The sequence below is a fragment of the Podarcis muralis genome, chromosome 5 (genome assembly GCF_964188315.1).
Source record: "Podarcis muralis chromosome 5, rPodMur119.hap1.1, whole genome shotgun sequence".
Lineage (NCBI taxonomy): Eukaryota > Metazoa > Chordata > Lepidosauria > Squamata > Lacertidae > Podarcis > Podarcis muralis.
This window is the reverse complement of record NC_135659.1, coordinates 62,075,206-62,091,295: the sequence shown is the minus strand read 5'-3', so window position 1 is coordinate 62,091,295 and position 16,090 is coordinate 62,075,206. Positions and strand designations below refer to the sequence as shown.

The following is a 16,090-nucleotide window of genomic DNA, read 5'->3' as shown; positions in this document are numbered from 1 at the left end:
GCTGGCAGGAAGTATGCTTAGCAGGCAAAAGTGGGCAGGGCAGAGGGACACTTGCACCCAATCCAACATGCACCTCTCACCTTCCAACACAGTGTGTGTTATATGCTGAATTATTCTGCAACAGAAACTTGAAAAATTCAAAGGACAACTCTTAGGCCCTTTAAGCAGCACATTATCAGGGAAAGGTCTTTATTTTTCAGGGGAAATGTCTAGCTATCATTGTGACATTTTCACATTTACTTCTTACTTAATTTTAACTTCAAATGTTTTTATTTCAGTGTCCTAGCTCATTACAGTGTTACGGATTACAACTCTGTGCAGTTAAAATAAGCAGTGTTAAATTCCCCACTTTAAAGGGCAAAGCTTTCAAAAATCAAAGTAATGGGGGGAAAGGGGGAGGAAGGAAGGAAAAATTAATATCAAGTATTACCAATGCTGATTTAAAAGGGAAAAAATCCAGAAAACAGATTGTCCATAAATTCTCAAGAAGCCTTAAAATTAAGAGCATTGTATAGCACAAAACTAATACAACTGCAAATAAATTTAGGATTTAAATGAGCAGTCAAACCAACCCACACTATCCTAAGAAGTGGAGGAACACAATGCCAAAGCACAGTGTCATTAGAGAAACCTTTCATTGCAAGCATGTTCACAGTTCAGTGGTTTGCTCCCTGCTGTCAGTCAAGGCCCCATTAAAATAAATAACCACTTGATAATAAGACATGACAGATTGCCTGCCTGGAGCCAATTTAAACCTGAAGGTGAGACTCTGAGCCCTAAACTATTAGATAGCTATACGCAGATTACAAAATAAAATAAAATAAAGTCCACAATGCAGCCCAATGATTAGAACTAACAGTTCAATCCCATATTAATATGGGCGTTTAGAAAATTATAGGTAAAGGTAAAGGTACCCCTGCCCGTTCGGGCCAGTCTTGCCAGACTCTAGGGTTGTGCGCTCATCTCACTCTATAGGCCGGGAGCCAGCGCTGTCCGCAGACACTTCCGGGTCACGTGGCCAGCGTGACAAGCTGCGTCTGGCGATTAGAAAATTATAGTATGCAGCATTTGGACATAATGGCAAACTATGTTTCACCACTCATTAGTAGTGGACTGTTCTAATCATTTCCCCTTCTGTGCAGAGGAAAGGAAGAAGGGAACACACAAGCCCAAACCTACTGCTACATACTCCTGATCCTCCAAACTAGGATTTGGAGATTGGTTAAATGCAGTTACAGGCATGAAACAATGCAGCGGATAAGTTTATTGTTCAAGCCAAAGGCCATGACAAATTTGTATTAAGCAACACTCTATGTGTTACTCTATGAGGCCCACTCTATGTGTTACGAACCTATTATTGTCACTCAAAAGAAACCATGCATGTATGAACAAAGGTTAACAGATAATAAGTGATGTCTTTCACCTGTGGCTGACCACAAATATGAAGTCTGTCCTTCTATGGGATCTTGTTGTAGCATCCATCTAAGACTGCATCACTGAGAAATACAGCTCAATAAAGGCATTTCTTACTGCACCTGGTGAGAGCTTGGTCAGATAACTAGCTCTAAAATGCTCTGCTCTCAAGAGTGGACACCAATGGGGAAATTTGGTGTTTCTAATTAGCTGTAGGTCCCTTTTGGGTTCTTTCTAGAAGAGCCAATCCTTTAATAGACACTTAATCAAGGTCAAAGCAAAGCTCAGTTCTGGAAAATAATAATACTCTAAACATCTTGACGAGCTGCTTTCCAGAGTTGATCATGCAACTCCATATAGCACAGAGCAGGAAACCACTCAATAGGCATAAGGTAAAGGTAAAGGTACCCCTGCCTGTACGGGCCAGTCTTGACAGACTCTAGGGTTGTGCGCATCTCACTTAAGAGGCCGGGGGCCAGCGCTGTCTGAAGACACTTCCGGGTCACGTGGCCAGCATGACATCGCTGCATCTGGCGAGCCAGCGCAGCACACGGAAACGCCGTTTACCTTCCCGCTGGTAAGCGGTCCCTATTTATCTATTTGCACCCGGGGGTGCTTTCGAACTGCTAGGTTGGCAGGCGCTGGGACCGAACGACGGGAGCGCACCCCGCCGCGGGGATTCGAACCGCCGACCATGCGATCGACAAGTCCTAGGCGCTGAGGTTTTTACCCACAGCGCCACCCGCGTCCCTCTACAATAGGCATAGTAGCAATTTTTAAAATATACTTTAACTGAGCGCAGTCCGCTCTTGCCTTAAGTGTTGGCCACCTGGATTCTGTACAAAGTGCTGCTGAAATTCCTGATGGTAAAGAGCATAGCGTCTTGTAGCAGAACTTTATCAACGCCCCTATGGTTTTCTGTACTCTGACTTTCACTGCCTCCATATGAAACTTCCAAGAGAGGGTTTCACTAATGAGTATACCCAGGTGTCTAATAGAGTACGTTTGTTCTATAAGCACCATTTATACCTAGGACTGTGTTTGCCAAAAATCATAATCATTGTCTTAGAGTATTTTATAGACAGACTTTCCTGTTAACAGTATGTGCCGAACACCTCCAAGAGATTTTTGAGCCCAATCTGGAAAGAGAGAGGAGCGCCAAATCATCTGCATACATCAACATTGAGATATTTCTGTTCCTAATTATTGGAGGGGGAGAGTTTGCATTGGCTAAATATGGCACCAAATCATTAATATGAAAGTAAGGAGGGGTAAGAATGCAACCTTGCATTCCTCATGACGTTTTAAAAAGCATCAGTCATACCATCATTTTAAAACTACTCTGACCCTCATTTCTGCATAGTTCTTGGATCAATAGCAGAAATCTGCAGTTGATGTTGGCAATTTGAAATTTCTCCCACACTCTGTATTGATTAACAAAGTCGAATGCAGCAGAAAGATCAATAAAGGCTACATAAAGATTATTCTTAATGTTCTTAGTATATTTCCTTATAATATGGTTCAGAGTAAAACACTGATCAATGGGACTGTGCCCTTCTCTGAATCCCGCTTGTACTTCATGAATAATGTTGCTATTTTGCAACCAGTTGGATAAATTTTTGAAGGCGATACTGCTCATATAGCTTTGAGGAGTTGTATAACAAGCTAACTGGCAGATAGTTTTGCAGATAATTCCTACTGCCTTTCTTATAAACTGGAAAAAGAATACTTATTTTCCATCCGGAGGGCATTTGGCCCATGTTGTTTATGGTGGTAAATAAGCCAGCCAGGATAGGCTCCCACCATTCTATGTATTCCTTACACAGGACTATAGAGATCCAGGAACTTTATTTGATTTCAGAAAGGAAATAAGGACCTTTCTCTCATTACGGGAGACTGGTTGCCATTCAGGTAGGTGGATAAAACATTCTATCCTACCGGTATATATGATTGTCCAGGCAGGAATTGAGGCTTTTGTGATGGTCTCGCTTCATTTAAACCCCGGGCCACCAATTCCCAGAGTTTGTTTTCCCTCTGTTCCATTACTGCTAGTCCCAATTCCTGCCATGGGGTTATCGTATATCCAGCTTTCTTGTTTTGGAGCAGACTCTTGTATTCCAATTTATGTCCATGGATTCCTCTGACGGATTCTTATGGAGTCCTCTGACGGATTCTCTAATTGCTTTAGCCAGAGCTTTCTTACACTTCACATTGACTGTCAAACCAGCTATGGCACGTTGGTGGAAAACCAGCTTCATGGGCAGAAGGATGTTGTTGTTGTTTAGTCATTTAGTCGTGTCCGACTCTTCATGACCCCATGAACCAGAGCATGCCAGGCACTCTTGTCTTCCACTGCCTCCCACAGTTTCATCAAATTCATTTTGGTAATTTTGAGAACACTGTCTACCTTCACCCAATCCAACATGCACCCTGTCCTCCAACCCTGTGGCTGGTGTGTGCTGGGGTCTTAGGCAGTTGAATCAGCATATTATCAGAAAAAGTTATTTAAATACCTAAGTGTCTAGCTATCATTGTGACATTTTCACATTTCACATTTATTTCACATTTATTTCTTACTTCATATTGGCTTCAATATTTTTATTTCAGTGTAACATGGTGGGACGCGGGTGGCGCTGTGGGTAAAACCTCAGCGCCTAGGACTTGCCGATCGTATGGTCGGCGGTTCGAATCCCCGTGGCGGGGTGAGCTCCCGTCGTTCGGTCCCAGCTCCTGCCCACCTAGCAGTTCGAAAGCACTCTTAAGTGCAAGTAGATAAATAGGGACCGCTTTATAGCGGGAAGGTAAACGGCGTTTCCGTGTGCTGCGCTGGTGCTGGCTCACCAGTGCAGCTTCGTCACACTGGCCACGTGACCCGGAAGTGTCTTCGGACAGCGCCGGCTCACGGCCTCTAGAGCGAGATGAGCACGCAACCCTAGAGTTGGACACAACGGGCAGGGGTACCTAATGCCTACTAACTGTGAAGTTAAAACAAGCAGTGTTAAACTCACCATTTTAAAGGGCAAAACTATCAAAGTAATGGGGGAAAGGGGTAAGAAGGAAAGGAAATTTAATGTCATAAGTCTACATCCTACCTTGGAGAATTTGTAGCACCAGCCACTTTTGTCCTATTCAAGTTGCACTCCCACCTCTGAGCAATTACAAGCGACTTAATGACAAACTGCTGCACCAGCTTCCCAGCATATAATATACCGTAAGCCACTGTGCCTGAGGGCCTACCTCCTGCATGCTTCAGTCAACAGGTAAGTATACAGGCAAGCCTCTATGTGAACTAGTGCTGATGTGGGCACTCACAGCATTGGGCTATAAGCCGCTTGTTTTAATTCCATCATATGCAGCATCAATCCAATTTGTTTTGACCATCAACAACAAGTATTTCCACTGTAAAGCCATTGTATGCCTGTGCATACAAACCAAGTGAACATTTTGAAATAAGTACAATGCCACCTCAAGACGATAACACTTCTGGCCCAGGTACAATACATCAGAAGTCCTATACCAGGAAGCAAAAGTCAGCCTAAAATCACAGTGCTGTTTCTGTCCTGCCAACTTCTCTGATGAAAGAATGTGTTACTCTATACCAGAGGAATCTTAACGGTGCTCCCTCTCCCCACCCTAACCCACAACTGCACAACTATGAACACTATCTCCCACCTTGGTATTTACCAGTAAGAAGCAGCTGTCAAGAGAAAAACATAATAGGTTAATGTGCAACCCAATCTAGGTCTTCCTGCCTTGCTGGCAAAGCAAGAGTGTTATGCTTTCGAGGCTGTGTGGAAATCCCTTCTGTCATATGTCTCATATCCTTAACCCTCTCTCAGGAATCCCGATCACTCAGCTCATTTTTGAAAAAGCAACATCAAAGCTGATGCAGGCATTCAGCTTGAGGAGAGATATTCCCAGAATGCACTGGGGGAGGGGAAGGAAATCAGGAGCACCACAGTGCTACTGTTGATGATTAAAAAGGGAGAAAGAACAGCACATTGATAAAAAGCAGCATGCCACTGATTACAGGCAAAGTTATAAATAATATTTTCAAAAGTCTCACGGATTTTGTGCAGATTAACAAAGTATTTCTGCCAAGCACTTTGAAGATGAAGGACTCCATAGTGGCTTGATATTTTTAACAAGTGATAGCAATTAGCTGTAAACTACAATCATCCATCCTTTCTTCAGATGTCTTACTTATTTTGCTACATCTACACCTCCCTCACCATACCAGCACCTCAATTTCATGTGCTTATTCTAACGGCCGTTGTGAAGTGTGAAATTACTCTTAACCTTGCTTTACAAAAGAGATACCGAAGCACAGAAAACAAGCAATAGGGTTATGGTAGGATCAGAAGTGGGGATTATGTGAACCCAAGGATTGGGCACCAGCCACCAATATTTCCTCTCTCCCCCTTCAGTAATAATAGTCATTGTCTTCCCTACAAACTTAAAATTGGTGCTAAATGTGCTGCATCTACCAGAAAACATCGCCCAAGAAAATCAATGCTAAAACTGGCTGTGAAAAGGATTGCTTGAATCACAGAATAAAGCAGCAATTCAATGTTATTTTGTCTTTGACATTTTATAATGGAAGTTTTAAAAGTGTGGGGGCGCACAGAGAAATGAGTTGCAGGCATTCTATATTTCTTGTTCTGAGGGTACTAAAGAGACAAGGATTGGGTTTACATAAGGAACACATAGCATGAGTCGCTAATGTGAAGTGTCAATCCATTTCCCCTTTTGCACCTTGTTCCATCACACTTCCCTGAGAGGGAGCAGTTTTGTGTGGAGAATAGAGCAGTAAGCACATACAATTTGAGTGTTTGCTCCTGAAGGGAAAGAGGTTTTCCAGATATATTTGTAAGATTAATGGTCCTCCTTCACTCCCTCTGCTGCTGCAATGCCTTCAATAAATGGGCAGGAGGGTGGGTAGGTGAGAAAGTATTTTCCATCCTGGGGATTCTTGTAGTCTTGCCTTTTTTCCTATGTTCCTGCGGTACCTGCGTCAACCTGCTGATATTTGAAACCTACTAGCATTTTATTACGGGGTTTTTAAAATGACAATCTGTACAAGAGAGCCTTTATCTGTGATTGATGTTTCTGGATACTACTGTAATGGACAAGAAAACAACAGCAACAATTTATAAAGGGGGACTACGGTATATTGAAGTTACTTCCATTGCCACATACCTATGAACATCCTATTGCCCCAATAATTCTCCATAAGAACCACAAGTCTGTACTTAAAATGAGCCACACAAGAATTACTGACAAGCACTCAAGCTAGCGCAATAAACAGCAAGCCGAGTCATTTTCTTCAGAGGGGATTGACCAGTGAGAAGAGCACAAATCTACACCGTGACATGACAGGAACCTATCCTAACAAGCAGCCATCTTCTGCCCAGCTAATTACAGTGGTACCTCCTGTTATGAACTTAATCTGTTCTGGAGGCCCGAAACCGTTCTTAACATGAGCTGCGCTTTCGCTAATGTGGCGTCCCGCTGCTGCCGTGCGACTTCCGCTCCCATTCCGGGGCAAAGTTTGCTACCAAGAGATCTACTTCCGGGTTAGTGGAGTTTGTTACCTGAAGCGTTCGTAAGGAGGATGGTACATAACCGGGGTTCCACTGTGCAGAGTTTGGAAGAAACAGCACAGCTCTTTTTCTCCCTCCCCCTTAGCACTAGGGTTGCTTGCAACTTGCCACCAGAAATGGCTGGCCAGGGTGTCCATGAGTTTTCAGAATATGCACCCTATGCCACTTCAAGCGGCAGGCCTGCTTGTAACAACGTTTCTGGCAGGAAGCCTACCCAGACTGGATTAATGAAGAGGAGGTGCTTCTTTAAATAATAATAATAATAATAATAATAATAATAATAATAATAATAATAATAATAATTTATTTGTACCCCGCCCATCTAGCTGGGTTTCCCCAGCCACTCTGGGCGGCTTCCACAGAGACCAAAAATACACTAAAATGTCACACATTAAAAACTTCCCTGAACAGGGCTGCCTTAAGATGTCTTCTGAATGTCAGGTAGTTGTTTATCGCTTTGACATCTGAAGGGAGGGCGTTCCACAGGGCAGGTGCCACTACCGAGAAGGCCCTCTGTCTGGTTCCCTGTAACCTCACTTCTCGCAATGAGGGAACCACCAGAAGGCCCTTGGCGCTGGATCTCAGTGTCCGGGCTGAACGATGGGGGTGGAGACGCTCCTTCAGGTATACAGGACCGAGGCCGTATAGGGCTTTAAAGGTCAGGACCAACACTTTGAAATGTTGGTGAAAATATGACAAAACCCAGAACTGGAGCCCTACTCATGATCAACCCTGGCTGCATGAGCTGATCCTTGACATATTTTGGGGAAATAAAAATCGACAAGATGTGCAAGTGTTGTTGTTTGACAGATCGAGCCTCAGGATAATTTTAGATGCCTGCTGAAAATATCCCGAGTTAGGTGGTGGCACGCCTGTAGCGCCATTGTAGACAGGCATGTAAAAAGCTCCCATGATGCACTAGAGTTAGACAGGAGGAGAAAAGTGCCTTTCCGATGTCAAGTTTCTAACGTCTAATTTAGACCCACCCCAGAGTGCTGCAAATATCTTCAAAGCGGTGCATCTTTTGTGTCCTGCCAAACTTATGTCATATGAAAATGCAGTTCTACTGATGGTTTACCTTTGTTCCCTGCATTTCCTCCCTTCATTAACAGGAATGCTCAGCCATTACCCATTTTTATGTCAAGAAACCCCAATCTAATTGTTTTAAACCAAAGCCTCAAATTCTTATTAAGGTTATTTATAAGTCTCTCACATAGCAGATCTATCAAGTGTTTGAACTAATAAGAAAAAAGGCTGTTTATACAACAGCCTCTTTCAGTCCCCACTTCTTTATCCTGGGTACATGTATATGACATGACAAACTCTACTTTTATTCCCTGGAGGCAAAAGTCTAATATTATTGGCACGGGTTGTGGGTTAATCATGGTACAAATGAAAACAAAGCATCGTGCATGGGTAAAATTAGTACGTGCTTGTTAGAAAAGAGAATATGTTTCTCTAGAAAAAGAAGACCTGCAAGTTCAATTAAATAGCCATTTGCACAGCCAGGGAAGTCAATTGCTTCTTAATTGAATCACTTTCCCCACCCACATTTTTCTGATAAATTCTCTTCCTAAGCAGACCTTTTAATTTAATGCGGCATTTGAAGTATTTTGAGTGCTTGTCTAAGGGAGTAATACACTCTCCGGTAAACCTATTTATAGGCAAGACTCAACATAAACCATCCTGCCCAAAGTAATTTACCCAATATATAGCATTTATTCATGAACACTATCATTCTTTTAAGAGGAATAAAAATCTTTTAAATACTGCAAAATCCATTTAGAAGGGCAAGTTACAGAGCAAGTTTTTTATTTAAAAAAGAAAAACCTTCTATATACATGCCCTGATCCAAATGAATGCCCACGGAGTCCTGTTTTTAGAATCTAAAATATCACTAGTCAGCTGTTAGGCATGGAAAGTGGAATGGGGCGGGGGATAGAAGCCTCCCGAACAGCCAATGATCAGGGTTGTAGGTAAAAAAACATTAAAAGGGGACTCCATGTGTACAACTTGGGCTGTTAGAATGGAGAAGGCAACTGTGCCACATGGCTCTTCATCCAGTTATTACACATGCTGATGGCAGGGAACGATAAGGAAGGGTTGTAGGTCAATAGGAGGCCTTTGCTTTTATTGCAGAAGATCCCAGGTTCAGTTCCTGGCATCTCCAGGTAGAGCTGGGAATGTCCTCATCTGAAACCAAGAAGAACTGCTGCCAGCCAGTGAAGACAATGCTGAGCTAGATGAACCAATGGTCTGACTCTGTATAAGTCAGCTTCCTATGTTCCTTCCATGTTTCTTATGGTCCTAGCTGTAATTTCATCCACTTTTCAGGAAAGCTTTCAGGAAATGTGTACTGAAACAATGGATAAACTGATGAACAATTTTCAGCGAAAGATTTTTTTCTTTCACTGCAAAAGTCCATCCTGAAATCAAAACATCACCAGATTTAACTTCGTTATCAACCTGTAAGCTATCAAAGCTTATAAACTGATAGAGGAACAAAGACACCTTATTGTGATGTGTAGTTTAGATGCAATGTTATTTTTGCTTACATTCCACTTAACAAGACACAAACAATATTAACAACGAAGAGCTCTGTGGCTACTTAAAGACCAACAAATTCATTATGGTGAAAGCTTTCATGGATGAACATAGGCTTTCAAAAGGGTGGGGGGAGATAATCACACAGACACTGAACTTGTAGGTGGGCCATTCTCATTATTCCTCTCAAGAATTATGCTGACAGCTTGTTAGCCAGAACTGCAGACGACACATACAGTTTTCCAGCTGCAACACATATCAGCTTTGCTGCAAGCGTGTTGAAAGCCAGGTCTCTTACCGTGAAGTAGAACTGTTCTGTCTCCTGCTGATTTGCCCGTCTCTTGGCAATGCTTGGCTTGCTCATGAAGGTTTCGGAGACTGTTGATTTTACAGACTCCATCGAGTTGCTATACTGGAAGCAGTCAGAGACATCGAAATCCTCAATGGTGACGATATCCTGGATAGTCTGCAGTGTGGCTTCCATTGTTTTCTTAACCTGACAGAGTGAACACAATAAAGGGGGGGGGGGGGAGAAGAGCGAAGGTGAGAATGCAGAGGAAAATGCCTTGTTATCACTCGGTTTGTCATTTACTGCAACTGAGGGTCTGTGATTCCCAAGCATAACACAACACAGCTAATAAACAAGAACAGGGTCTACAGAGAAAAGTGGCTGAGAGGAGACTGAGGATTTAATCTTATCCACACTTTCAATTAACCTTAAAAGCATAGGTGGAACAAATTCATGAAACTTGGACCAAAACGTACACAACTGTACATCTAACATTTGCTGTTTGGTTTCCTTAAAAAATTGTGCCTGAACTGAAGCTTATGTTTTTATCTTCTCAGCTGCCCTTACTCTCCTCCAACATATTGTCCAGACTATGGTAAAACAGCAAGGGAAAAGACCAATAAAAATGGAATTTGTTAGCTTACCTCTTCATTTTCGATCTTCAGCGTGGATAGCCTAGACTGCAGCTGCTGACACCTCTGCACTAACTCACTCTGCACGGGCTGCTGGGCACACAGCTGGGACACCTGGAAAAGAAATGGAACTTCTGAAAGTTTCTAGACATTTGATTCTTCAGCTCTGCACAAGTATGAGAGGTGTGGACTGGGCCACGGAACAAATGAAGTCCTAGGGTTTCATAGGAGAAATGGCTCAGGACCACAATACCTCAAGGACGGCATCTCTCCATATGAACATAGCCAGAACCTGAGATCATCCTTTGAGGCCCTTCTTTGTGCATCTCTTCCATGAGAGGTCTGGAGGGTGGCAACACAAGAATGGGCCTTTTCTGCAGTGGCTCCCCATTTGTGGAATGCTCTCCCCAAGGAGGTTTGCTTGGTACCCTCATTACACACCAGGTGAAAACATTCCTCTTTAAACAGGCCTTGGATTGACTTGACACTGAATGCCCTTTTAAATGTGCTGTGGAAGGGGTTTTATTGGTTTGCTTGTGTTCTAAGTTTTGTTATGTATTTTATATTTTTTATATTGTAATGATATGTTGTGTAAACTGCCCTGAAATCTACAGGTGTAGGGTGGTATGCAAAATAAATAAATAAATTTTTTAAAAAACATTTCAATGCAGGGGCTTTTCCTTGGGCAATGGAACAATCTCTCCATCTCCTCACCATGTACCTCCCTAAATTCGTTCTGGGTTTTCCTTCAACCCTCCAGAGTAGATATGGGACTGGCGAGAGGAGATAGGGAGGGAAGTCCTTTTGTGCTAGCATAAATACTTAATGCATACTACCTATAGCTTTTCTTGGACTAGCATTGACCTGTGAGCAAGGATGAGAGACAGGGTCAAAACTATCCCTAAAAAGGATTGTGGAGATACATGTAACATGTAGGTGAACCCAAAGACTATGCCAGGCTTCCTCAACCTCGGCCCTCCAGATGTTTTGAGACTACCATTCCCATCATCCCTGACTACTGGTCCTGCTAGCTAGGGATCATGGGAGTTGTAGGCCAAAAACATCTGGAGGGCCAAGGCTGAGGACTATGCTGTTTGGTTCAAGCAAGATTTCTACCCATTATTAACAAAGATAATTAAATATTTACCAAATTTAATATATTGTAAGGAAACACAAGGGACAAGGACTCACAAAAAAATTCCATCCACACAAAAATTGCAGAGGACGTGATTGGCTTGGGTTGGTTGATTTATCTTGGCTTATTAAACTGAGGTATGAGCCTTTTACCTGTATTCACAGGCCTCTTCTTTCTGCCCTTTGCACAACTCATGATCAAACCATGATGAAGTCTTGAATTAAACATAGTTTCCTGTTTTGTCCTAAGTGGGAAAACATGCTTACCAGTTTCAGACAAGCAAGGATCTTAAAGCAATTCCAAACCATGGTTTGAAATTCTGCTTCTTACTGAAGCTGGTTAACTATAACTTCCCAGTTGGGATGAAATGGTAAAGGGTGATTAAATTCCTGGTTTAATCGTGGTTTATAACAAGCAAGAAGAGATGGGACTGATGTGTTGAAGAAGAAAAAGCTTGTCCATATCTTAACTTATGAAGCCAAGATATGATTATCCCAATGCAGTATCTTAATCTTCCATTCCTTGCTCAAACCTGTAACATTAAGGGTAACTCAATATCTGCATGCTCAAATTTAAAGAAGCAGCCTATTTTTATTTTTAATCCTGAACTTCAACATACATTGTTGGAAGAGAGTTTCTTTCAAGCTTTGATTGCCAGTTAAATCCACTGCTGGATGTGCATCTAGCCCTTGGGCAGATTTCAAAGCAACAAGATGATGCCATAAAAAAGACAAAAATCCAATACAGCTCTATGGGGGGTAAAAATCAATGGAAGGTTCATCATTTGCTCCAACATGTGAACATATTTCAGAACCACCGTAAGCCTCTATTATTGGGACAAATATGGGGGCTAATGGCTACATGAACTACTGTATTTTCAGATTTCACTGAAATATTAGAATATATTAGGATATTTTACATTTGCTTATAATCTTGAGACACCCAAATTCAAATCTCTACTCAGCCAGGAAGCTCAATGAGTGACTCTGGGCTATCTCTTAGCCTAACCTTTCTCACAGAGTGGTTGTGATGATAAAATGGGGGTGGGGGAGAACTATGTATGCCACCATGAACTTGGAGGAAAATTGGGATGTAATTGTAATAATAATCATAAATTTGGGGTTATAGCATATACATGAGATTACAATTACCAGAGCAGATATGGGATTTAATGAATTTTATAGTATAATACAGAACTCTTGATGGTGCCTGCATCACTGAGATATTCTCACTTCCCAATGAATGCAGACATACAACAACAAATTAAGTAATAAAAGATTTTCTAACACTTCCGTTCTCCAGAATAGTGACACCAATCAAGATAGAGATTGTGTCCCTTTGAATAAAGTTGTAACACTCTGCATGGGATCCAATGGCGCTTGCTTCTTCAACAACATGAACTCTAATATATCGCAGCTGTGTGCAACAGCTAAGAAAATTCCATGGATAAGAACACTGAAAAAAGACCTAATGCAAAGCATCTGTGATAACCGTCTCTTGGGAGTAGATACACTAGATGAAGGAAACATGTAATAAATACCAGAGGAATATGCAATGAAATACCAGGCTTCAGTTTTATGGCTCACCATCCAGCGTGCACAATTATCTGCCTTTACAAGGTATCTTGTTATATAGGAGGAGCTCGGGGGAGAGGGGGGACAAAAATGGATGACTTTGCTATTCTTAGTTGGCATGTTAAATTCAGTGACAGGTTTTACAGAGGATTCTGTTTCCTATGCTGTGAATTAGTGGGGAGAAACTCAACTTGGGTGACCCACTGGATATATAATGCCAACAGTCAGAGTTTTACATGCAGATATTAAGGGGGAAAGTCTCAAGAAACAAAAAACTAACTTACAGGTTGGGATGAAACATGTTGATATCCACCTTTGAATTACCCTAACTCTTGTATCTTTTCAGTAGGGCACAAAGACACCTTTCTCCCTGGTGGCATTTAATAGTTAATATAAACTGGGGTTATAAATTGGGGCTATTGTGCTATGGTCTGTAGTTTATCTCAGTGATGGATTTTATTTTATTTTTTGCTTTAGTATTACTATGAAATTGATATTTTAAAAGTTTTTTATATTGTACTTGTATTTGTATTTTTGTAAATACAAAAAGTGGCCTATAAATCCATTAAATAAATAATAAATCAAAGCACTGAATTTGAGAGCTCATTTCTCAGACCTGATTCACAGCCATTTTCCAGCATTTGAACAACAGCGATCACCATGAGGAGACAGATTCACAAGACAATAGTTGTACAAGTTAGGTCTTAGAGAAGCGAAAGAGTCTCTTATGAAGGAAGGAGACCAGCTTGAAGACGATATTATTAGAGCAACCAGCATAGAAAACATATAACTAAATAAATTAATGGCCAACAGAGCAGAGTTTTCCAAGAGAGCCACCAAATAGTCAGATATGCAATGAAATACCAACCTTCACTTTTATGGTTTACAATTCAGTGAGCGATTCCTGTACATACTACATAGTAATGACATTGAGCTTCAACTCTCTTATTTATCATGGTGCTAGGAAATACTGACAATCTCTACAGTAAATTATTTCCCCAATTAATTTTATTCTAAGGGTGAAGCAAGTAGTTCACTTCTTTTCTAAGAAGCCATCATTATTACAAATGAGAAGATACCACAAACCGATACTACAAATTCACTTTATCTTCTTACCCATTAAGATATATGTTGCTTAAATTAAGACATTCTTCCATAATTTGATGCCCAGGCCGAAGGCCAAGATGTCAAGTCACTGGCCAATTCAAGACAATTTGTTTGATTCCCTCCAGAGTCCTTATTGTGACTGGACCAGAAATTCCATTAAATGCTTATTTATGAAAAAGAATAAAGCTAACCATGTCTCCCATGTGTGGCTGAAACTCAAACTTCATGGGTGGGCAGAAGACATTGTTGCACATCTCCATGAGGCGCTGCTTGTCGCTGTTGGCATCCAAGTTCTCCACAGCATTCTCAATGGCATCCAGGCCCTCGTGCTTTGATTGTTCTAAGTTCAGCTCTGCTGACAGGAATGTCCTGAGTGCCCTACCGAGGCTGGCATGATATCCCAGGTCACAGCACTGCTGGAAAATAAAAATAAAAAAGAAAGGCCATCTGAAACTCAAGAAGCTCTACAGGACACAGAGGTTATAATTTATCAATGTTTTTACATGCATTACTCAACACGTTGATTTCGGCCTCAGAAGGTCCAATCCGCTAGACAAGAAACATGAAACTGATGTCCAAAGCTGAGTTATGTTTGTACTAAAAGCTTAAAATCTTGTTTAATAGTTACACCATGTTTAAAAGTTACACCATGCAGCCAATTTTGGATTGTATCAAATTTGCTCATGTAATTGAGCAAGTCTTAAACTGGCAACATGGGTTTCTTCGGCAGCTTATCAGGTAGAATCAATGAAATGGACTCAGCTCAATTAAACAATCTAGAACTCTCTGCTTAATATTGATCTGCCTTACCAAGCCTAGCTCATGCTTGCAGATGTACTCCAGCATTCTGGATTGGTACCATTGTGTGTGTTTCTCTCCTGCTCTCTAGTCTTTCAGACTCACTCCCTCTCTGGTTGTTGGTCCTGTCCTGACTGCTGGGTAATTATGCTCATCTTGCAAATCTGATCTGTTAAGCCTGGGTGACCTGATTTACCAGCTCCTGCTCATATCCTAGCTCATGGGTACGCAAACTAAGGCCCAGGGGCTGTATCCGGCCCAATCACCTTCTAAATCCAGTCCATGGATGGTCCAGAAATCAATGTGCTTTTACATGAGTAGAATGTGTCCTTTTATTTAAACTGCATCTCTGGGTTATTTGTGGTGCATTGGAATTTTTTCATTATTTTTTTCAAAATATAGTGCGGCCCACCACAAAGTATGAGGACAGTGGACCGGCCCCCTGCTGAAAAAGTTTGCTGACCCCTGTTAGCTGGATTGCTGCTGTTTCTTTTCCCAAATGCCAGAAAGCAATATGGGCTTAGGCTCTTCTTTCTGTAAACTGTACTTGTTGGGGACAATGGAGAAAGGTCTCTGAAGAGGATCTTAAGTAAGCGCTGCAAGAGAATGGACCTTTGCAGTGGCAATGACCAAGCTTTGCAACGTCCTTGGACATAATTGCCTGACATCAACTTTGCTAACTTTCAGTTACTAGAGTTAAAGTCCACATGCCTTTAATGATATCTATTTGGAGACTCCATTGCGTTGTTTTCAATAGCTTGTTTCTACTGTTCTATCCAGGAGTGCCAACTTCAATAAAATGGGGGGTGGGGGTGGGAGAGCCCCACCCTGCATAATCAATCACATGACACAGAGCATACAAACCATTTTAATGGCAATGTCCATCAACTTGGGGGGAGGTGGCCCCCTCAAATATTTTATTGGGGGGGGGTGAAAGCCCCTCAGCCCCTAGGAGTTTGCTCCTATGGTTCTACCCACTGCTTTGGGGTGTATGG

The 16,090-nt window shown here is 41.8% G+C and overlaps 1 protein-coding gene across 5 annotated transcripts in view; it reads right to left on the bottom strand.

Annotated features, from left to right (window-relative positions):
- Positions 1-16,090, bottom strand: part of SRGAP2 (SLIT-ROBO Rho GTPase activating protein 2) — a 200,742-nt gene that overhangs the window by 44,567 nt on the left and 140,085 nt on the right. For 4 of the 5 annotated variants that reach the window (XM_077929020.1, XM_028734363.2, XM_077929019.1 and 1 more), the window contains 3 exons: positions 14,489-14,713; positions 10,494-10,595; positions 9,859-10,056 (listed from right to left, as the gene is read on the bottom strand). In XM_077929020.1, coding sequence (XP_077785146.1) covers positions 9,859-10,056; positions 10,494-10,595; positions 14,489-14,713 — 525 coding nt within the window. The remainder of the gene's footprint in view (positions 1-9,858; positions 10,057-10,493; positions 10,596-14,488; positions 14,714-16,090) is intronic. The other variant, XM_028734362.2, reaches the window with a different exon arrangement.